The sequence below is a fragment of the Babylonia areolata genome, chromosome 4 (assembly GCF_041734735.1).
Source record: "Babylonia areolata isolate BAREFJ2019XMU chromosome 4, ASM4173473v1, whole genome shotgun sequence".
NCBI classification, from domain to species: Eukaryota; Metazoa; Mollusca; class Gastropoda; order Neogastropoda; family Buccinidae; genus Babylonia; species Babylonia areolata.
The window spans coordinates 24425549-24450701 of NC_134879.1; the positions used below are offsets into that span (position 1 = coordinate 24425549).

General features: G+C 43.9%; 2 protein-coding genes across 3 annotated transcripts in view; both read right to left on the bottom strand.

Annotated features, from left to right (window-relative positions):
* Positions 1 to 9739, bottom strand: part of LOC143280981 (2-oxoadipate dehydrogenase complex component E1-like) — a 40940-nt gene extending 31201 nt beyond the window's left edge. Inside the window, exons 1-9 of the mRNA XM_076585831.1 lie at positions 9440 to 9739; positions 8217 to 8337; positions 7547 to 7721; positions 6520 to 6627; positions 6136 to 6247; positions 4824 to 4921; positions 4573 to 4636; positions 3460 to 3533; positions 1988 to 2131 (exon numbers count right to left, since the gene is read on the bottom strand). Of these exons, the coding sequence (XP_076441946.1) occupies positions 1988 to 2131; positions 3460 to 3533; positions 4573 to 4636; positions 4824 to 4921; positions 6136 to 6247; positions 6520 to 6627; positions 7547 to 7721; positions 8217 to 8337; positions 9440 to 9563 (1020 nt within the window). The 5' untranslated portion in view covers positions 9564 to 9739. The remainder of the gene's footprint in view (positions 1 to 1987; positions 2132 to 3459; positions 3534 to 4572; positions 4637 to 4823; positions 4922 to 6135; positions 6248 to 6519; positions 6628 to 7546; positions 7722 to 8216; positions 8338 to 9439) is intronic.
* A 5024-nt stretch (positions 9740 to 14763) lies between these two features.
* The window catches only part of LOC143281616 (uncharacterized), a 17215-nt gene continuing 6825 nt past the window's right edge, over positions 14764 to 25153 (bottom strand). The window contains exons 5-11 of one of the 2 annotated variants that reach the window (XM_076586865.1): positions 24002 to 24111; positions 23502 to 23598; positions 22447 to 22554; positions 20459 to 21737; positions 19197 to 19248; positions 17994 to 18075; positions 14764 to 15040 (exon numbers count right to left, since the gene is read on the bottom strand). In XM_076586865.1, coding sequence (XP_076442980.1) covers positions 14888 to 15040; positions 17994 to 18075; positions 19197 to 19248; positions 20459 to 21737; positions 22447 to 22554; positions 23502 to 23598; positions 24002 to 24111 — 1881 coding nt within the window. In that variant the 3' untranslated portion in view covers positions 14764 to 14887. Of the gene's footprint in view, positions 15044 to 17993; positions 18076 to 19196; positions 19249 to 20458; positions 21738 to 22446; positions 22555 to 23501; positions 23599 to 24001; positions 24112 to 25153 lie in introns of both variants that reach the window. The other variant, XM_076586864.1, reaches the window with a different exon arrangement.

Consider the following 25153-nt stretch of genomic DNA (forward strand, 5'->3'; position numbering starts at 1 on the left):
AAGCAGTCCTTTATTTGAACGTTTTGGTTGGGTCACTGTCCAAGTGTTTGCCTGACTTCTCTCCTCGCTCGCTCAACAAAATGTCGGACTGACGCCATGCTCAAGACATGCGATCGTGACGAACTAAATCAACCAAGATTTCTTTCTTTAGCTGATGCTCAGCAAGAATTGAAGTGTAAATTCGAAGGAGATGATAGTGATGAACAATTATAGGACGATCTGATAGAAAATAAAGGGAGCAATCAAGAGAGTGGCCAAGATGCGACTGTCAGTGAGTGATGCCGGCTGTACAGATGTTAGCAGACGACAGAAGCTGACCGAATTAGCAGCAGAGCGATATTCTTGGCACGCAGCCAACGCGGTCTGATGAGAACTGAATCAAGTGACCGTGTGAGAGGGGTGAGGAAGAGGGGGGAGGGGTGGAGACTGAGGGGGCATGGCCTCACATCCATCTTATCACTTGGAGAAGTCACAATGTATTGTGTATCTATCTCTTAAAAAAAATATATATATATTGTGGTTGTTCTAGTATGATTTTGTGTTTGCAGATATCCATTTCTCCAGAAAATATGTTTTTGTGCAAATTACCTGACTAATGTTTGTAATGAACAAGTTGAAAATGTGACAAAAAACAAAACACTGATTTCAAAACAACAACATGTCACTAAAAATATATAAAATGGGAAAACAGCATGTGTTTTGTATTCTTTATTATTTACCTTTCAGAAAATATATACTTTTATGGGTCTTTCTCCAATAACAAAGAGCACAGAATTTTTGGAAAATTTATACCCGTTTTTTGTGAAAAAAACCCTGGCAAATAGATTTCAATTAAATTTTATTTTCCTGGCAGCGAAAGGGTTAAGACAAATAAGACTAGGCTCCACTTAATTTCTCATCACCAGATTGCTCTGTGCGAAATTCGGGCTGCTCCCCCCAGGGAGAGCGTGCCATTACAGTGAGAACAGAACCCCCCCCCCCCCCTTTTTTCTGTTCTGCCTGCAAGTGTGTCAGTTTTTCTATCAAAGTGGATTTTTCTATAGAATTTTGCAAGGTATAACCCCATTATTGCTGTGGGTTCTTTTATGTGCACTGTGTGTGTGTGTGTGTGTGTGTGTGTGTGTGTGTGTGTGTGTGTGTGCATTTTGTGTGTAAGTTGCATGATGTCAAGTTTATTATTTCTGGGAGTTTGTGTGTAAGTTGCATGATGTCAAGTTTATTATTTCTGGGAGTTTAGATGGTAGGAATGTAGCAAGGTGATAAATACTTTCTGTACTATTATCATTAACAGTTTGGGAGATGGTGACTAAACAAATACAACAAGTGTAAGTTTTCTAATATCTTGGTACTTTTATCAGTACTGATCATATCAAAATGTGTAAGCAATGAAAGGATAACATGCATACATACATGTAAAAACTACCACTCTCTCTGTCCAGTCCTTTAGAATGAACTGACACAAACAAACCCCCAAATCCCCTGCACTTTTATGATGAATGATATGGATACTTATATAGCACCTATCTTCCATCAGAGACCAAGCTCTAAGCGCTTTACAAACACGGGGTCATTTGCACAACAGGCTGCCTACCAGGTAAAGCCGACTGGGAGCTCATCATTTGTTTCCTGTGTCATTCAATCAGATTTCAGGCACACACACATACACACTCAGACAGACAAATAACATTTTTCGTGTATGACCGTTTTATTCACTTATCACTTACCCCGCCATATAGGCAGCCATACTCCATTTTCAGGGGTGGTGCATGCTGGGTATGTTCTTGTTTCCATAACCCACCGAAAGCTGACATGGATCACAGGATCTTTAACGTGTGTATCTGATGTTCTGCGTGTGTATGCACATGGTGGGGGTGCAGGCACAAGCAGGTCTGCACGTATTTTCACCTAAGATTGGAAAACTCTGTCCAACCTGTCCTACAGAATGATCTGACACAAAACAGCCCCTGCAATCCCCAGCGCTTTTTACCTGTCCTGTGAAGGAAGCGTCTCCATGCACCTGCAGACACAACACCTGGTCGCTGGGTGTGGCACCTGAGGCACTGCTGTATGATCCTGCCTGTTGCCTCTGCTGCTTGGCTCGTGCCTTGCCCACCGACACCGGAATGTTGGCCTGCACATCGGCAGCAGGCACAAGTGGTGAGAGTTTATGTTCACACATTTTTATATATGTATGCTATCAGTACCAGTATCAGTAGCTCAAGGAGGCGTCACTGCGTTCGGTCAAATCCATATACGCTACACCACATCTGCCAAGCAGCGTAACCCAGCGCCCATAGTCAGGCCTTGAGAAAAAAATAAAAAAAAGTAAACATAAAAAATAATATGCTACCACACAAACAAAATGTTAATATATGTGTACATATAATAAACCAGTTACTAGTATTACTGCCCTGATGAAGCCTGATTTGGCAAAAAAATAAGCATATCAAAAGCAAGTGGTATGACTGGCAGGCTGTGTACTCTTATTTATTTTGTTGATTATCTTGTGTGTATGTGTGTGTGTGTGTGTGTGTGTACAGATTCACTTACATACCTCCACCCACCCACCCCGGCCCCCAACACACATGCACAATTTGAACACACACATACACACAGAATCACACTCTTTCAACCACAAGCATAATGCTGGTTATTACACATCCAAATAAAACCTCATGGTTTTCTGTTTGCCTCTCCACAATAAGGAGAAAAAACATCAGGGCAGTTTCAGTAAATCTGGAGTGCTGGGTGGAGAGAAGTGGGGCTTAACCCTTTCACCGCCAAGCTCGCATTTATGCACAGGCGTGGTAGAGGACCCATGTCACTGAAAGGTGACCGTTCATTGGTCTGTTATCGATGAACCTACTGCTCTTTATGTTCGGTGGTAGGATAGGCCATATTTTCTATACATCGCAGGGGGAATCCCCAGCTATTCTTAGCCACTATCTTTTCTGTGTTTATACCACAAGGGAATTTTGTACTCTAAATTGACTGGCGGTGAAAGAGTTAATAGGGTAAGGATGGAGAAGCTCTGAAAGGGTGTACAGTGATAGGGAGAAAGGGGGTAGAATGCACTGAGAAGAGAGAGACTTGGATGGTGTGACAGGCGGAGTGGGGAAGAAAAGGAATCAGATGGATAAAGACCAACAAATGCAGAAAGAAGAGGAAAAAAAAATCAGTTGCATATATATACTTTTGTGATACATATGACCATGTATGCGCATATATGCGAACGCATGCATGTACATGGGTACACACATACTTGCATACAAAGGAAATTTTCTTCTTAAAATTACATTTAATCTAAGATACCTTGACCCACTGATGGTGGGTCATGGTAAAGTATGTGTAATCAAATATACACTTTTATGTTCTCTCTTTCATGCGCACACACAGACACACACACTCACGCCAATGAAGTAAAAACAAAACAATCACAAAACAGTCAGTTGCGTTTACCTCCAAATGGGAAGGGTTTGGGATGAGGGAGACATGAACACTCGTGTCACCATACGGCAAGTCTACTGAACAATCTGTGAATACAACCATAAGTCATATCAAAAAGGATGCTACGTAATTTCAACTTCATGGCACCATGTCTATAAAGAGTGCAGGGTGTCTACAAAGTAGGTAAAACACTTTGGTTTACAGTTACATAAGGCGTCAACAGGGATGTAAACATGCACATCTGCAAGACTACATGCATGTGCATACACACATACACACACACACACACACACTCTCTCACACACACACTCACACACACACACAAATACTTGACACATACACACAAGTAAGCATCCACACATACACAAGGGGAAAAGTAGATACAGAATGCATTTGCGTACACACAAGCACACAGACAGAGGAATATGCATAATGGGCACTATGCTTTAAAAAGGGTAGCTGTGCAATGGAATCACTATTCACACACACAGAGCTATGCTTCTGTATGAGATCTGAGCATTTGTTATAATGCAGCTGTTGATCAGTTTTACTGATCAATTTCATTCATAAATCAGTTCTCAGGAGAGATGCACAAATGCTATGGTCATTTTCTTGACTCAGTCATTGAAAAGGTCATGGTCAAAATGACAAAATTATGAAGACCAATCCAGTGTTCCAAACTGCACTGAAACAGTCGATACTGTCAACTGATGGATGTAAAGACCCTTTCTACACACACAGTGATACACACACGCAAAGTGATCCCTCTATCATGATTTTTTTCACTTCTTAAAAATTGGAAAAGCGAACTATAATGTATGTATATATTTCACATACGCAACATGAGCAAGAAGATTTGTGTTTGTACATGCGAGTATGTGTGTATGTATGCATGTGTTTGAGTGCATGTATCTGTGCATGCATGTCTCTGTGTTACGTGTCCTGTATGTTAGGATGTGGTGGGGGATAATTACATCCGTGTGAACATGTCAATGCATCTACGTATCTATGAGAAAATACCCAGTCTCCTGTCTAAAATGTTCTGCATTCACAGACACAGAATGTGGGTGGTAAAGGTGTGAAACCAATGTGCTCTCTTCACACTGATGAAAACTCTGAACTCACACAGATGAGACAGCACATCTCCGGTCCCCTTGGCACCAGGTGGAAGCTCTGTCTTGCCCTTCATCTGAAATGTGAAGTCATGCAGTGAGAGCTTTCTCCCCCCAACAAATCAGAACATGACAGTCAACATACCTCAATACTTTAAAAAAGAAAATCTACATAGTACACTCATAATCACTTCCTTACACTTACATCCCACCATCTAATATCATTTAAAATGAAAAGATGTCAAATCAAACATTACTACATACCTTCTGAAACATGACTACAGGTGGGAAATTGAGCAAACAGGTCATGAAGTTGAGACGTCCTCGGTGTGGCATTGACATCACTACATCTTCCACACCATCTGAAAAAAAAACACACAAATACTCTGCTATACCCTATGACTTAGCTCAAAACGCCTTTCAGAAAGGAAATTTTACATGCGCACCCAAACATATGCTCAATACTCATCCAAGTTCGAGTCATGAAAGGTACTATGAACATTACTGTCATAAGTAGGAGCTAGGTGGAAAGCCTGCTGATCCAGTGCCAGCTACGCTGGACAGGACACGTTGTCCGCATGACAGACAGCAGGATCCCGAAGATGCTTTTGTATGGCCAGCTGAAGGAAGGCCACCATGAACTTGGAAGACCCTGCAAGCACTTCAAGGACACCTTGAAGACAAACCTCAAAGCCTGTGACATAGACATTGCTTCCTGGGAAACTGATGCCCTTGACTGCTCTCGCTGGAGGATGCTGTGCTCTAGTGGCATAAAGACGTTTGAAAACAAGAGAATGCTGGCCATTAAGGAGAAGTGTGAGCGAAGGAAGCAGGGCTCAACTTCTGGAGATGTTTTCCCTTGCAACACCTGTGGGAAGTGCTGCGCATCCAGAATCGGCCTCTTCTCCCATATGAGGACACACAGCCGACAGATAAGCCTGCCTGCCTACTCATCTGTCAGGACCGACGGGAGACTCCATCATCACTGGTGGAATCCTATGAATGTTGAGATCTGAACAGGCACCAATGAACATCAAAATGACTCAAAAGCAGTGCAGGGTCTCATGTCATGAGATGCCTCATGGTGACAAGTGTACTGCTGGTTCTGGGACAGGTGTGACAGAACAAGCCTGGGTCTGTTTGTGCAGGAGGATTTGGGATGAGTAGTACGTTACAATGCAACGAATGATTACAATCTGACTAAGTAAGTGACACTATTTCTCAGGCCTGATCAGAAATCAATGAATGAATTCCTGATTTCAATCTTTAACACCATACAAGCTGCATTCATTCACACATCCCAAAGGGTCTATCTTTGTAAAAAAAAAAAAAAAAAAAAAAAAAAATCATGGCTTGTAGACAAACATAGGTTTGTATAATATTGAAAACTGAAATAAACAGCATGCCAACATAAACTGCTAACAACAAGTAAAACATTTTTGTCAAAACATTCAACTTCACCTCAAACAACATACTCGAGATGAACTTTCCCTTGTTTGAAACGGCAGTGCACAATGCCTTGTACCAAGGATAGCAGGTATTTGTTGCCAAGGCACAAATTTGTATTCTGACTCACGTTCACTGCACTTTCTGAAGACCTCATCAAAACAGCCCATCATGCTTTCTCCTCCTTCACCGCCATACCGTTTCACTGTGGTGAACTTGCTTGCCAGAAAGTGATCAAAGGCCTGTCAAAAATACAAAAAAACAAACAAACAAAAAAAACCTCATCAAACGTTTGCGACAAAAAATAACATGAAACATAAAGATGGTACATGCACTGACATGAAAACAGACGATCAAAAATACATTGAACAATTTGTGACTGTAGCAAAAACTGACAGCAAAACGCATGCCACACATCCAGAGTCATGTGCACACATACACATGTGCAGGCACGCAGGGCATTTGTATACAAAGACATATCCAAACACACATTCACACGCAGTGATGGTCTCACCTGACAACGCAACATCAGCTTTGCTAGTGCCACTTTTCTGCTGTCAGGAATTTCTATGTTCTCTCTCGTTTCAAATGCTTTTGCGAACCACACCCGCTCTTCTTCTGTCTGAAAGTGACAGACATAATGATGAGTAAATCTTACCTTATATGAACAAAAATCATATTCTATCCTTCCCCTTGACAGTAGAAAACAAGAATGAAGAAGGGGGAAAAAGAAGCATACTGACTATAATTTAGAGAAAAAAGAGAGATAATGTTTTTAATTGTCCTGTATCTTTTTTGTGGTTGGGGGATGGGGGCAAGAGTGGTGTGTATGTGTGTGTGTGTGTGCATGTGCATGTGTGTGCGCATGGGCGTGTGTGTATATGTGTGTATGTGTGCGTTTAGGAGGGGGAAGGAAGGATGCACAGTGTTTGTTTTGTTACTTATGTGAAAATTAGCGAAATCAGTCAATACACACCAGTAATTTCATTTATGACACATATAAACTTGAATCTCTCTCAATATGTTTCTCTAATTACGACAGCATGAAACTTCACAAAACACATGAAATGAGACAACAACAACAGAAACAAACTTACCAGGAGCTGGTGTGAATGAATGATTACTGTTATTATTAATAAAGCATTAAAATTAATGCAGGAATGAATAATCGTCCAGATTACACTTTGATGTAAACCGAGCATTGTAATACCATATAGAAACAATGTATGAATGAAAACTCATTTGGCTACCTATATCACTTTGAAATAAATTTGGCTCAACAGTACCAGTGGAATCAATATGTGAATGGATAGTTTAAATATTGTCATTACTACAATTTCATTGTCATTCATGCATTATAATATCACACAGATGAGTGTTTGAATTAAATATTTTGCTGTTCTGCCAATGTGATGCTTGATGTGAAATAGTTGATGTTCAGAACATTATATTGTTGTGCCTTCCGAATGTTAAATATGTATTATTTTGGTATGTAAACTTTTGTCTAAATAAAAATGTTTGAAAAAAAAAAAAAAAATTACCAGGAGATGATCAAACTCAGCAGCCATGGTTCCACAATAGACTTGTTCCAGACGATTAATGAGTTCCGATATGGACAATGCATTACCTCCACCATTAAAGATCCCCACCAAAGGAACAGAGCTTGTGTCACCCGCAGCTATCCCATACTGTCTTTGATCAAGCTCTGGCAAAGCTCTGCACACAAGATGACGATCAGAAAATTCATGTATATGTAACATGCATAGGTAGGTCTGCAAATACAGAGGAAGAACTTTGTTTACTTTAATGTCCCATCTCACATACTGGTGACTGTAGGTCTACAAATCATCAAAACAGGAATGAGTGTTTGTTAAAAATGACATTCACATTTTTTTTACATGACGACTAATCTGTTATTATCTTGTTTTATGTGTGCATGCTTGTTTTTTTTTTTAATTTTTTTTTACATTTTGTTGTTTTTATCTACTCTTTTATGCAATGACCAGACAATGGAGTATGACTATAATGCACACACTTTCTTTGAGACAGGCGTCTCATGATAAGCCTATGAATGTGCTGGCATAGTCATGAATACAAACACACATTAAGGGGAAAAAAAACACACACACACACACCCCCCCCCCCCCCCCCCTCCAAAAAAAACACAACAACAACAAAACAACAAACAACCTCTTTCAGTTCCACTCTTACTTGCTGGTCTGCAGTCCCAAGGGGTCCAACTGTGCCTTCCTGTGTCCATACTGTCTGTACGCCTGCACCAGGCGTGTGATGTTGGCCTGCTCTACTCGGTTCTTGATCTCTGCTTCTGTGTCTGCAACCATTGTTTGACTGCACAATATCTTTTCCCATTATTCCTGCAGGAGATTACATGTGCATCCAAACATACGATCAATGCCCAGCTGTTGAAATACCAAGATTTAAATATCGTAAAAATCAAATCCATTCCAACATCAATGTTTAAAGTTTTCAGCTGTTAATGCACTCTGTGTGTGTGTGTGTGTGTGTGTGTGTGTGTGTGTGTGTGTGTGTGTGTGTGTGTGTGTGTGTGTTTCATTTCAGCCCCAGGAATGATGGCTCACACAGCCTTCACCAGATGTGCCTGAATGATCAACAGTATAGACAACATGTTGATTTATATAAATTCATTTTTACAGGTGATAAATACACACATGCACACACACACTCTGGCATGTGATAAAGCTGAAATTGATTTGTTGCCTGTTTATATCACAACAATAATTTGTAAATGTGTATATCAAACATCTTTCCACCCGATCCCCCTTTTATTTTTCAATTCCTTTTGTAAAAAGTTGAAATTGTATTTATAAATCATCCTTACCAGTACCAGCTTTTTTTTTTTTTTGGCTTTTTTTTTAAGAATTTGTTGAATATGTGATGATGAAAAACAACATATCTGGTAAACTGAATCAATGATCTTCATTCAGATGGGAGTAGAAGTGGAGACTGGAATGTGGGACAGGAGGGTCCTGCCAAATTATGACATTTCCAATTCTAAAGCACCCACAATTCAAATGGTACACGCCGATAAACACGGTGGCAGCTAATCAACAACGCACAGCATTTCGCTGGAGGTGTGGCCGACCTCTGCAAAACTGATTGGCCAATGTCATTTCACGACCTTACTTTCGTTAGCTTCATGTGGGTATGGCCGTGCATTCGTGTTGCATGTCAACCTGACATTTCTACTGAGGGCATGTAGGTTAATATGACTAACCAATATATGTTTTCATTCTATTAATGTTAAAACTGCACCGAAACTGCGGCATAAGTGCAACAAGAGACAGGTCAGTGAGGCAGGGGTGGAGGTGGGGGTAAGAGGTATGCAAGAAATGGAAGCCAAGCTAGCTGTTTGAGGTGCTTCTCCTCAGTATTTAAAACATGATATTACTCACATGCTTCCCTTGGCTGCTTCTCGGCAACCAGTCTGTTGCCATAGACCCCAGTTTTTGAATGATACAACGCTCTCTGTCGAAGATAGCGGCATTTCGACCCCACTGATGCTCTCCCTCCCAACATTTTGGACGAAGTCCGTGATTTTGGACACGCTAAACAGACCAGAGTTGTCTTTCTTCGTGGATTTGTTAGCAGGAGTTACATTCCTTGGATGTAAGTAAAACAACCAAGAAGGTCAAAATAGGCACAACATTGCGAAAGCAAACTGAATAATGCTTTCTTTTCCTTCCTTTCTTTCTTTTTTCCATCTCGCTATTCAGTTCAGTTGCTCAAGGAGGCGACACTGCGTTCCGACAAAGCCATATAAAAATGGAGAAAAAAAAGAAAAGAAAAAAAGACAGACAGATAGATAGATAGATAGATATACAGATAGATAGATAGATAGATAGACAGACAGACAGACAGACAGACAGATAAAGTAAGAAAGCGTGATCGTATTCAGTTGCTTGTCAATGTGATTGAGAGTATGATCATATGTCAGTATACGTGTGCCTGAGTGTCACGGCTGCGGCGGGTGTGGGTGCACTGTGTGCACATGTGTGAACATATGCGCGCAACTGATGATTTTGAAGACCTGCTTCTGCTTAAAAACAATTTTGCCCGGACGACAACAGACGACCTCGATCAGGATTCCCATAATTAGTTACTTAATTAATGACTGACTGAGCCGACACGATTGATATATCGGTTTACGGTTGTAACTTCCCTAACTCACTGATGCGCAAGCAGTTCATGGACTTTAAACGAAGGGAGAACTAAGCAACAGCAGACCCACTGCCAGTGAATGTCATCTGTGCTTCAAAGTACAGGGAAAGGGCGCCTAGTGTCAGTGCTTGACTGAGGCACTAACATGGGGAGGAAGCGGCGGGGAACACACATGCATATACTGCATACACGCAGGCGGCACACTGAGATAGACAGACAGAGACAAAGACGGACACTCAGACAGACAGACAGACAGACAGACAGACAGACACACACACACACACACACTGACACACACCGGCCCACACACAGGGCCGATATCATTTTCTGTTTATGTTAATGACTTGCCTTGTTCTATGACATGTAAATGTGAAGTGTTCGCCGCAAATGACACTTCCCTTCATTCAAGCAATTCAGGAGCCTGTGAACTCACATATGACCTTCAAGACAACATTAAGAGACTTGGTGACTGGACACAATTAAATCATATGTCCTTAAACACACGAAAAACTAAATGTATGTATGTAGCAGCACGACAAAAAGACAAAGGATGAAACACATATTCAAACCACTTTTCCTAGGCGTAAACAGAATTGAAGAGGCAGAATCACATAAAATTGTGGATGTCTTTATTGACAAAGATCTCTCTTGGACTGACCATATAACTTACTTAGGAAAACGTCTCTCCAGCAAAACTACATCAGTTAGCAAAAATAAAAAAAGATATCCTTGATGTTCATTCACGAAAGCTTTTTGTCTGTGCTCATGTTCTGCCAATCATCGATTATGCATCAACTTTATGGGACAACTGCAGCTATACAAACTTAAAATTTATTCATCGTATGTATAAAAGAGCATTAAAATCAGCATTGTTGAAGTCAAGCTCCTTGACCCATAAGGATAATAAACTCCTTAATGTATTATCTTTCCACAACAGGCTGTTCTTCAACAAGGCTGTTTGCATGCATAATGCGATATATGGAAATGCTCCCAAAAAGATTACAGAAACTTTTAAAACTAATGACCACAGACACAACCATATGTTATGCATACCTAGACCTAGAAACAACCTTTATAAATCCAGCTTCCTTTTCTCTGGTGGATGTTTATGGAATAACCTTCCACTCATTTTAAAAGATATAACGAATAAAAATGTGTTTAAGAAAAATATGAAAAATCATCTTATTAACTGTCCAAAAGATGAACAATAATACAAATCAAAATCTAGTAGTTACCACTTAATTCATGATTTGTGAAATGTTTTGTATATGCCTTTGGTGGCGGCTTACCTGTTGTATGAGGGTGTACTGATGCATATGCAAAACGGGTTGTAATCTGCTGTAAGTGTACGTGTTTTTGTGTATGAGTGCGAAATAGTAATGCTAATGTGTATTTCATTTTCGCACGATTCTTGTGCGCATGTAACTATATTTCCAGTACTTTTGTATGTGTTTTTCTATGCATCTCCCTATTTTTTCTTTTTCTTTTTTTTCTTTTTTTTCAGATGGCTTGATGTGAACAAAAAGCAATCGTTGCTTATTCAATTACCATCTTGAAATAAAAAAATTGACTTGACTTTGACTTTGACACACACACAGTGAATCACACGCACAAACAGATGTACCGACATGTAAAGGTGCTGACTGTCAGTGGGGCCAGTGGCACACGGTAATGGCTGGGACCTGAAGACCTATGAATGTGTGTGTGTGTGTGTGTGTGTGTGTGTGCGTGCGTGCGTGTGTGTGTGTGTGTGTGTGTGTGTGTGTGTGTGTGTGTGTGTGTGTGCGTGCGTGCTGTGTGTGTGTGTGTGTGTGTGTGTGTGTGTGTGTGTGTGTGTGTGTGTGTGTGTGTGTACTTACTGGCGATAAGGCCTATGCATGGGTGACCACAAAGGTTCGAAATGCAATCGTTTGATCTGCCTCAGCCCGGCTCTGACTGAAACGTCCGCTTCGACAAGAACGGACCTTGGTCAATACCACAGCGAGAAATGTGTAGCATTACAGCATATTATGATACAGAGCCATGTCAGTGCATGCATGGGAGAACACGATTCTACCACGCAAGCACACATGTGCTCTAAAAACCGCAATGGTGACTGCCTGTCAACCCACATTCTGACTGGGTTCCACCACTGAGCTATGAAATTTAAAGCGATCAGCCTGTTCCTCACATTCCTCGCCGCTCTCATTGGGAACTTCGCGAACTGACTAGCAGTCAATTCCCCTTTTATCAGCCAAGATTGCAATAGTATGGAGTAAGCATACACACACGCACAGACTCAAAAGTACATGCATTGACACAAATACAGTGCACACACACACACACACACACACACACACACACACACACAAACCGACGGGAAGGTTAAGAACAGTATAGAAATTTAATTCAAGGGATATTGCGACAGACAAAAAAAATGGATAAACACAAAACTGGTTTCAGTGAAATGAAATGATAATTATGTGCATACCAAGAACAATGATAGTCTCACAGCGTCGCTAAACAAACTGAAACTGCACAGTCATGTACGAGGAGAAATGAGGTAGGAGGCGGGAGACATGGACGAAGAGAGAGAGAGAGAGGGAGGGGGGGGGGGAGGGGCGGGGAGTTGGAGGGTGTGGGAGGGGGTGGGGGTGGGGGGGGGGGCGACATCTAAGGCAACTGACGAATGAATTGATAACTTCACACACACACACACACACGCACACATACACTTACAAACATACACTTACACACACACGCACGCATGCACACGTGCGCTCACTTATACATACATACATACATACATATATATATATATATAAATTTTTGCCGAAAAAAGCTTCCTCGGGCAATGAAAGCTTCACAACAGGTTAAACGGCAGCAAGTGAGTGTGAGTTAAGATCAGGTAGGTATACAACCAGGTAAAAACTGTACAAGTCAGATAACATTATCATGCTGCATGCACAATAGCATATGTACAATATATACAACATACACAGAGAAACACATACATACATACACACACACACGCACGCACACACTTCCTCCTTCACACACACACACACACACTTCCTCCTTCACACACACACACTTCCTCCTTCACACGCACACAAACACACTCACACACACACTTCCTCCTTCACACACACACACACACACACACACACACACGCGCGCGCGCGCGCGCACACACACACGCACGCACAGCATAATGTGCCGGAATTCCATTCACTAAGAAATGCGAAAGCAGATCGCGCAAGATGGTTTCTATTACGTGAATACTACCGCATGTGAAGTCTCCCAACGACGGACCAGGCGGAGGAGGAAACCTTTCCCAACGGCTGTGAAGGCGGAAGAGGATGACCAAAGGGCAGGGGGAGCTCTTATCCTTGGCAGGAAGTCCTCCTAGGAGACGGAACTCCGAAGAAAAAACCTGCACCTGCCGAGGCCGTCCTACACGTGGCAGTATCTGTGAGCGTCGGTAGGCGAGAGAGTGGGGAAGGGACTGCACAACTCCTCTTCACTAAAAAAACCCCAGTCACCTGTGCTGGTCAGGCAACCAGGCTAATGTCGGAGACTCCATCACTACAAGGTAGCGTTCAAACATAGCCAGCAATGAAACACACTGACAGTCATGGCTTTTGGAGTCAGTGGGTTCTCCAGGCCTGACCAGCAGGTTGGGTCCAGGCGAAGGTCAGCCATTCGCTCCTTTTTCTCTTATTTTCTTGTTTTTCTTTAGCATGTATGATGTATACCTATGTCGTGTGAGGTCATTTGCCACGCACTGACGCGTCTTGAAACTGATACATCTGTCTATCAAGCTGTTATAGTGGTAGAATAGTAACGACAAGAATAAGCCAATGCTCTGGCAGTTGTAAAACAAAGAATCATAGTCATGGTCCATACAAATCCCCAAACGTACACTCTCTGTCTGTCTGTCCCGTCCCCCCGCACCCCCCCCCCCCTCTCTCTCTCCATCCCCACTCCCACCCACCCCCCTTTCTCTCTCTCTCTCTCTCTCTCTCTCTCCATCCCCACTCCCACCCACCCCCCTTTCTCTCTCTCTCTCTCTCTCCATCCCCACTCCCAGCCCCCACCCCCCCTCTCTCTCTGTCTCTCTCCATCCCCACTTCCCCACTCCCACCCCCCTTCTCTCCCTCTGTCTCTCTCCATCCCCACTCCCACCCCCCTTCTCTCCCTCTGTCTCTCTCCATCCCCACTCCCACCCCCCTTCTCTCCCTCTGTCTCTCTCCATCCCCACTCCCACCCCCCTTCTCTCCCTCTGTCTCTCTCCATCCCCACTCCCACCCCCCCTTCTCTCTCTCTATCCCTCTGCCTCTCTCCATCCCCACTCCCCCACCCACCCCCCTTCTCTCTCTATGTGTCTCTGTCTCTCTCCATCCCCCCTCCCCCACCCACCCCCCTTCTCTCTATGTGTCTCTGTCTCTCTCCATCCCCACTCCCACCCCCCCTTCTCTCTCTCTATCCCTCTGTCTCTCTCCATCCCCACTCCCCCACCCACCCCCCTTCTCTCTCTATGTGTCTCTGTCTCTCTCCATCCCCACTCCCCCCCCTTCTCTCTGTGTCTCTGTCTCTCTCCATCCCCACTCCCACCACCCTTCTCTCTCTCCCTCTCTCTCTATCTCTCTCACACACACTCAATGAAGAGGACACACACGCCACAGCAGCCTGTGACAGCCTCAGGCAGGTTCGTCTCCGGCGTGTGGCAGCCGCCTGAGCGTGTCGTTGAAGGCGAAGAGAGTGTCGTCGTCCAGCTGCGAGTCCAGCGCCAGCAGCCTCTTGAGGCTGTCCATGCACTGACCCGCTGACACCATTCCCTTCTCTCGCAGCCACTGCTGTGTAGGGGGGAAACAGCACACACTGTCGTCAGTCAGTATCGGATGGGTGGGATGGGGGATGGATGGGTGGATACATTGTCATTACTGGGTACGAGGAATGGATGTGTGGGCGAAAGGTGGAATTCATATCATCATTGACATTCTCGGGTGGATAGATACACTGTCATTGCTGGGTACGATGAATGCATGTGTGGGCGAAAGGTGGAATTCATATCATCATTGACATTCTCGGGTGGATAGATACACTGTTATTGCTGGGTACGAGGAATGGATGTGTGGGCGAAAAGGTGGAATTCATATCATCATTGACATTCTCGGGTGGATCTACACTGTCTTTACTGGGTACGAGGAATGGATGTGTGGGCGAAAGGTGGAATTCATATCATCATTGACATTCTCGGGTGGATAGATACACTGTCATTACTGGGTACGAGGAATGGATGTGTGGGCGAAAGGTGGAATTCATATCATCATTGACATTCTCGGGTGGACAGATACACTGTCATTACTGGGTAACGACTGTATGGATGGGTGTGTTAACGGAAGATGGATTTAATAACATCATCATTGGCAGACTCGGGTGGATAGATACACTATCATTACTGGGTAAGGAATAGATGTGTGGGCGAAAGGCGGAATTGATATGTCATCATTGACAGACTCGGATATGGATAGATAGGTGGGTGGAATGTAGAATTCACTACCATTGAATGGATGGATGGATGGATGTGTGAACGAATGTGTCAGAATTCACCATCATCATTGATACAAGTATGGAGAGATGGTTGGATGAGTGGGTGGGTGGGTGTCAGATTGTACCATCATCATCATCATCATCATCATCATCATCATTGACAAAGTCAGATATGAATAGAGGGGTGGGTGGTGACAGGATACTCTATCGACATTGGGTAAGGAATGGATGTTTGGGCAGAAGGTGGAATTCATATCATAATTAACAACTCGGGTACGGACAGTTTCGGTTTCAGTTTCAGTAGCTGAAGGAGGCGTCACTGCGTTCGGACAAATCCATATACGCTACACCACATCTGCCAAGCAGATGCCTGACCAGCAGCGTAACCTAACGCGCTTAGTCAGGCCTTGAGAAAAAGAAAAAAAAAGAAAAGAAAAAAAGGGTAAATAAATAATAGATAAATACATTAAAAAAAAGAACTACTACGAATAATGGTTATGTATAAGGCACAAAAACCTGTTGAACTCAACTATAAGCGTAAAAAAAACAAAAACAAAAAACAATATTTTTTTAAAAGTAATAATAATAATAATAATAATAAAATAATAAATAAATAAAAAAGACAACAATGATGATAAATAAGCAAATCAATGTAAAACATGCAGACACACATTCACACATACACACACATATGCATAACAGATTATGCACCAAACATGCAGTTTCACAGATATGAAAGCACAGTCAAATACACATAAACGTACATGAGCCCCAACACACACACACACACACACACACACACACACACATTGCCCTGCACCCTCTCTACCCCCCTCCTCCACACACTCATTTCTAGGCTACGTATCGCAGCTTCCACGGCACACACACACACACACACACACACACACACACACACACACACACACACACACACACACACACACACACACACACGGGTATGGACAGATAGGTGGAAGGGTGGGTGGGTGTCAGAATACATTATCATTATCATCACTGACAAATTCGCGCATGGTTACAAAGATGGACAGGCGGGTGAATGGGTAGCAGGCTTCATTATTATCATCATCGGGTAACGAATGAATGGAGGTTTGGGCGGAAGGTGGTGCAGAAGTCACTGTCATAACTGATATATGGTATGGTTAGATGAATGGGTGGGCGGGCAGGTGGTAAGATTCACCATAACTACACATCGACAACAGCTGGATGGGTGTGTGAGTTGATGTGTGAGTGGGTGGATAGGTGGGTGGATGTGGGTAGATAGGTGGATAAGCGAATGGAGGGATGATTGGGTGGGTGGATGGGTGAGTGGATGGTTGAGCAAATGGGTGGATAGTTGGGTGGATGGGTGAATAGATGGTTGGGTAAATGGGTGGATAAGTGGGTGGATGGGTGAGTGGATGGTTGTGTAAATGGGTGGATAAGGGGGTGGATGGGTGAGTGGATGGTTGGGTAAATGGGTGGATAGTTTGGTGGATGGGTGAGTGGATGGTTGGGTAAATGGGTGGATAAGTGGGTGGATGGGTGAGTGGATGGTCGGGTAAATGGGTGGATAAGTGGGTGGATGGGTGAGTGGATGGATGGATAAATGGGTGGATAAGTGAATAGATTGGTGTGGATGGGTCAGTAGGTGGGTGGATAGGTGGGTAGATTAGTGGAGAAGTGGGTAGGCAGATGGGTGGATGGATGGGTGGATGGGTGGATAAGTGAGTGGACAGGTGGGTGGATGGGTGGGTGGCAGGATGCACTAACATTGAAAACTGATGGATGGACGGGTGCATGGGTCAATGGACGGATGGACAGACGGGTGAACGGGTAGGTGACTTTGGTTGGCAGGATACACTACCGTTATCGATAAAGTGACGCCGGATGGATGGGTGGGAGGGAGGGTGTGGGTGGTGGGTGATGGCATGATGCACCATCATCGCTGACAGAGTGATAAATTGCTGGGAGGACGGATGGATATTCGATCATCGTTAGGACATGTCAGTGAGAGGGTAGGAGGGTGGGTGGTAAGACACGCTACCATCATTGACAACCGACGAACTGACAGGCAGTGGATGGATGGATGGATAGATGGATGGATTGGCGGGTGGGTGTGAGGATATACCATTTCTATGAAGTGAGTGGAAACAAAAAGAATGAATAAATAGAGCAGATAAATGAATAAAAGATAAGAGGATACACCAAGAAAGAAAGAAAGAAAGAAAGAAGAAATACAAGAATGTGACCTACTTGCACTTCACTTTCTGAAAACAAACGGGCGTACTTGAGAGCTGTGAAGAAAGTGTCGGCGCCCATTCTCGTCACAAGATCGCTGATGGATAAATAAATAAAGAAATAAATCAAGAAAGAAAGGAACACACAAACAAACAAATAGATTGATGGACAGATAGATGGACAAACAGATAGACAGACAGATAGATGGACAAACAGATAAATAGATAGACAGATATATGGACAAACAGATAGATAGATAGACAGACAGAAAGAAAAATAGGTAGATAGATAGATAGATAGAGGCAAACAAAACAGACAAATAAACAACAATAATAAATAGGAACGTTTCGTTTATTTATCTATAGTCTGTTCATCTAAGATGATGATATTAGACTGAAAATAATAAATAAGAAGATGAAATAAATTGATAACTTTTTTTTCAAGCTATATAGCAATTTGAAACATTCACTTATGTATGTTCATCTAAGATGATGATATTAGACTGAAAATATTAAATAGGAAGATGAAATTGATAACTTTTTTTTCAAGATATATAGCAATTTGAAACATTAACTTATGTATGTTCATCTAAGATGATGATATTAGACTGAAAATAATAAATAAGAAGATGAAATAAATTGATAACTTTTTTTTTCAAGCTATATAGCAATTTGAAACATTCACTTATGTATGTTCATCTAAGATGATGATATTAGACTGAAAATAATAAATAGGAAGATGAAATAAACTGATAACTATTTTTTTCAAGATATATAGCAATTTGAAACATTCAATTATGTATGTTCATCTAAGATGATGATATTAGACAAAATAATAAATAGGAAGATGAAATAAATTGATAACTTTTTTTTTCAATATATATAGCAATTTGAAACATTCACGTATGTATACGGTTAACTGATTGCAACCTGCATGTTTCTTCCAGGGGGTAAAGTGTAGGGGGGGTGGGGGGTGGGGGCTGGGGGGGGGGGGGGAAGGGATTCTTCGTTCGGCTTTAAAACCAGTATGCAAGTTGTCAGTGAACGGCGGGCTACTTAAACCTGTTGTGGTGAAGCTCTGATGTGCTTCGCTGGCGTTTGATTAAAACCATGATTACATCAGTTCGCATGTTGAGGAAATGAGAGAGAGAGAGAGGCAGAGACAGAGACAGAGAGAGCTAGAGAGCTAGAGAGACAGAGACAGAGACAGAGAACTCACTTTGCAATGACCCAGTACTCTCGCATATGTTGAGGCCAGGAACTTTCTGGTGCTATAGAAAGAAATGAGACAACAACACACACACCCCCCACCCCCCGCACACACACACACACACACACACACACACACACACACACACACACACACACACACACACACACACACACACACACACACACACACACACACACAGATGATTTCTTATATTTGTTTGTGAACGACACTCACCATACAACACACGTACACACAGAGAATAAGCAACAGCATTCAAAAGTACCAAAATGAAAGCAAAAATAAACAAAGAAGCACACATAATTTAAATTTAAAAAGAAAAAGAAAAAAAGAAAGAGTTACAATTACAGCAGCATATCAGTTCCTGTACATACAGTAAAACATACCTTTTTTTCTAAGCTTATGCCCCAAAATATCAACAACAAGAACAACAACTGCAGCAGCAGCAATTAAAAAACAACAACCCAACAAACATCAACAATAAAACAATAACGACGACGACGACAACAACAACAACGAACAACAACAACAACGAAGATGACAGCAACACCAACACCAACAACACCATCATCATCATCACCATCATCAATAATAACAACAACAATCACAACAACAACGAAGAGGACAGCAACAGCAACAGCAACAACACCCACCAACAAAGAATGAAAGAAACAATTACTCCTCCCCAACCCTCTCTGCTATCCCCCCCAACACTATGGTGCACCTATATTGGTAGATATCTCCATATATACTCTATGATCTCTATACATGTCCTGATCAAGCGACGGAACAGGAACGAGAACTCTGAAAGAAGAACGAAAGACCAGAACATAACAAATAACACAACACACCAACACATAACGTGGCATAACACACCATCAAGAAGGAAGAAGAGGAGGAACAAGCGCCGTTTACTGTCGCATCGACGAAAATAGTTGCGCTGACAAGTATTAAAAAAAAATTAAAAAAAGGAAAAAAAAAAAAAAACAACAAAAAAACCAGAGGTGGAACAGGACGTGGATGTAGACAGAGCAGGAAGAAGAGAAAGAGGATGGGGAGGCGAAAGAGAAAGGCTGAGAAGAAGAAGAAGAAGAAGACGAGGAGGAGGAGGAGGAGGAGGAGGAGGAAGAAGAAGAAGAAGAAGAAGAAGAAGAAGAAGAATCACAACAACAACCGGAAGGAGGAGGAAGAGGAGGAAGAAGAAGAAGAAGAAGAAGAATCACAACAACAACCGGAAGAAATAAGCCCACCATCAAAAAGAAAGGAAGTATGAGCATAGCCGGAAGTGGTATCAGCCTGTCCGTCATTCCACCTTCCGCTTCCTCCTCTGTCACGTGGTGCCAATTCACACTCCGAGCGGTGACGTGGCCGAGCCGGTGACCTTGACCCGTCTTCCTCGGCGGGGGTGTGCTGAGTAGAAAAGTCGTGTGCGACTGGCGGCAAGAGTCTGTCGACATTGAAAGCTCCAGGGAAGGTGTTGATCATCTGGGGATTCGTGGTAAAGGTGTCCGTGTTCCCCAGGTCCCCCAGTTCCAGATTGCCCAGGCCTTGGAGGAGAAGAACGTCTTCTGCAGTTCTTTCACCGGTACCCTGTCTTCCTCTGCCGGACCGTCGATCGGAAGCGGGCAAGTCTACGACGTCCTGTGTGCGCCGGCCCTTAGGTGTCTCGGGTTCCGCCAGCGACACAGTGTCTTCACGTGGAGCCTTCCCTTTAGGTGACTTTGTCATCCCGTTATCAGACACAGCTTTTCCTCTCCTGCTGCTTCTACTGTCACTTCTCTGAACTGCTCGAGCACCACTGGACACGATGTCTATCGGCTCAGACGATGCTGCTGCTGCTGCTGCTCCGGGGGCAGCAGCCACGACCTGGGGCCGCCTCGTTTCTCTTCCTGCATCCCTGACGCACCGACGAGAGTTATGGTCACGACCTTGACCTCTTGCCGATCCTGCACGTGACGCACGATTGGTCTTGTCGAGGATGGTGCAGAGAATCGACAGGGAGAGGCTCTCTGCGCTGGGGGTTGGGTGCTCGCCGGCGCGGCGCTGATTCGATGCCACGACCTCACCCGCTATGGGGCTTTCAGTGTGTGCCGCTTTGTCTCGTGACAGGAGAGACGGCGTCCTCTGTGACCCTGCTGTACGTTCCTTCCGTGCTGAGGGCTTTGAGGTTTTCTTTGACGTGGGTGTTCCAGGGAGGCCGTCTTCGGGGCTCGCTGCTGCTGGTGGTGGTGGCTGTGTCGTCTTCTTCAGTCCTCCGCCTCGGGCCTGAGGAAGGGATTCGTGACCTTGTCGTGCAGCTGCTGACCTTTGCCCTGACCTTGACCCCTGACGGTTTACAGGGTTTTTCTGTGGAACCATCTGTCTGCCTGGGTAGCTGCCGGCGTCGGCGGGGGTGGCGCAGTGTTTGGAGCAGAGGCGGAGGTCGGTGAGGAACTGGGAGGCGGAGGGGCGGAGGAGGGGGTCGACCTGCAGGAGACTGTGGACCAGGTCCTCTGTGCCCGGGCTGTACTGGCCGGCGATGCCTCGCACCTGTCGCGTGCACACACCACGTGCTGTCAGCGTCTGTAGCCTACCAGTGTGCTTCTGTCCCCTTCATCACCCCCCCCCCAACCACCACCACCACCACACTACCGCCCGCCCTCCTCTTCCTTCCCCGGCCGCCTTGACACAAAGATAAGATTCAAATTGATTCATGCGTTGGAAGCATACACACATGCACTCGTTCACAGACACAGACACAGACACAGACACACACACACACACACACACACACACACACACAAGGATATTCACACTCATCACCTGCACTTCGGTTCCCGTTCAGCACGTTGGAATAAATGATATGTCAATAATAATAACAATTATAATGACGACGACGTCAACCACGACGATGATGATAAAAGGGTGACTGACAGTGCTGAACGATGCTGTTGACAATGACCACAATGACGACATTGGTCAAGACAAACAGAACAACGTACCGCCCTTTCATTTAGTCTATAAACAAATTAACAACGGACCATCACACACTAGATGTCTTAATTAACACTACACCACTTAACCACAACGTCATTGATGAGTTGACAATGATGATTTTTCATAACAAGTGATAATGACGACCCTGGTGTTGGATGACACAGTGATGATGAAGATGGCGTTGAAGACGACGACGATGGTGATGATGATAATGATGATGATGAGTGGTGGCGATGAGGACGAAAAGGGCGACGCCTCTGACCTGTCCCCGGCTGGTTTTCCTGAAGACAGTGTCGTAGGTGTTGGCCATGATAGCGTCCTGCAGTGTGGCGATGAACACCGCTGTGATGCCCAGGCTCCACATGTCGGTCTGCAGCCGCATACACACACACACGCACGCACAGGCACGCACGCAAGCACGCACGCACGCACGCACACACACTCACACACACACACACATACACACGCGCCCTCACGCGCTTGCTTGCACACACACACACACACACACACACACACAGAGGCACACACGCACGCAAGCACGCACGCACGCACATACACTCACACACACACACATATACACACGCGCCCGCACGCGCGCACACACACGCATACACAGAGGCGCGCTTGCACACACACACACACACACACACACACTCACTCGCGCACAGATGCACGCACGCACACGCACACACATTATGTCCAGTCCAACAGGACATTTTGTTAAAGCTGATGTCAGCTTCTTCTTCTCTCTCTCTCTCAATTGTTCAGGTTCACATGCGTTTTACTTCTAAACTACTTATCTCTCTCCCCTTATTTTATTTCATTTTTTGGTTGCTGTTAAATTTCATTAATTTTCCTTCAATACCACTTTTAAGAAGACGTAAAATTGGAAAACACACACACACACACACACACACACACACACACACACACACACACTAATAATAATAATAATAATAATGATGATGATGATGATGATGATGATAATAGATATATACATATAGCACCTGACAATCATACCACAGGACGGCACGGAAGGGACAGTTACCAGTTACAGAACTGATCTGAAGACCGTAAAAGGCAAAGCAAGGCGAAGAGACAGAACGTCACCGATCCAGTCACCAACCATTTTGCAGGGATAGAAGTAAAGGGAGCGAATGAAGGAATGGGTGGAGGCAGAGTTACTGAACTTGAACTGAGGACAGCAAGGCCATGCGAGAAGAAACGGTGCTATGGGGGACAACTACACCCTCCCCGTCCCCCCTCAGTCCCTCACCCTCCCCGCCCCCCAAAAAAAACCCACACATCTGTATGTACCTTGGCGCTGTAGGGCTCCTTGTTGACCATCTCAGGACTCATGATGTTGGCCGTCCCCACACAACTCCTGGCCATCGCGTCTATGTCCTGTAACTCTCTGCACGTGCACATCGATTGTTCACCTGACACAGTTTGGGGATACACGCGCAAGACCAATATGGAGAAGCACACACACTACACACACACACACACACACACACACAACGTCACAAACGCACACACACACACACACACACACACACACACACACACACACAACGTCGTCGGCGTCGTCATGCTATTGCTGTGAGTAATCGTGTGAACAAACACTGGCGTTTTGAAGCGTCACTGATAACTAAAAATACCCACTTGGAAAACCCGAAGTCGCTGATTTTGAGGACATAGTGCGGAACTACCATGATGTTAGCTAACTAAAAATACTTACTTGGAAAATCCGAAGTCGATGATTTTGAGGACATTGTGTGGAACTATAATGATGTCAGATAACTAAAAATACTCACTTGGAAAATCCGAAGTCACTGATTTTGAGGACATAGTGTGGAACTACCATGATGTTGCTGGGTTTGAGGTTCCGGTGCAGAATGGGTTTGTCTTGGAATTCGTGAAGATACTGAAACAAGTGCTTTGCGACTGAGTACAGGCTTACAATAGAGGTGTATACGGGTAATGGGTAAACAGAGAGAATGAGGGGCAGGGAAGAGGGGTGGGAACAGAAAGAGAGAGAGACAGAGAGAAAAGAAAGAGAGCGAGGGGTAGACAGGTAGACAGAGAGAGAAAGAGAGAGAGACACACACACAGAGAGACGGAGACAGAGAGAGAGAGAGAGAGAGAGAGAGAGAGAGAGAGAGAGAGAGAGAGAAGACAAGACACAAAAATGAAAAAGAAAAAAAAAGAAGAAAAAAAAGAAAAGAAAAAAAAAAGAAAAGAAAAGAAAAAGCAAAAAAACAAACAAACACCCCCCCACCCCACCCCCCCCCCCCCCCACCCCCCCAAAAAAAAGAATGAGAAAGAATCTGACATTTGTTGATTATACAATTCACGATCGAAAATGAGCGAGGACCCCACGTACGTGTATTCTTTTCTTTTTGTTGTTGTTATCTTTAGTTTATTTATTTTATTTTATTTTTATTTTTAGCTATCTTTATTTTTTTATTTTTTAAATTATTATTTATTTTTATTTTATATTTTATTTTATTAATCAATTAATTTATTTATTTTTCTCAAGGCCTGACTAAGCGCGTTGGGTTACGCCGCTGGTCAGGCATCTGCTTGGCAGATGTGGTGTAGCGTATATGGATTTGACCGAACGCAGTGACGCCTCCTCGAGCTACTGATACTGATACCGATACTGTCATCATTATCATCGTGCTGTAGGTGGACAGAAAAAGCGCGTCAACTGAGGATACCCTGAAGGCCATGAACTCTGACGCCTGGGAAACCCCCTGCACCGGACCGCTCAACACGGAACAGCCTCACTCACAAACAAGGCTGTCGGACCGGACCTCAAAGGAAAGGGGTAGGCTACTGCTGAGACACAGCGTAGGAGGGAACTCTACACGTCGAGTGACGGCCTGGAGGTAACGAGTCCGCCTAGGGAGCGAGAAAATCTGACCGCGCTGGTTCGAATCACGGCTCAGCCGCCGATATTTTCT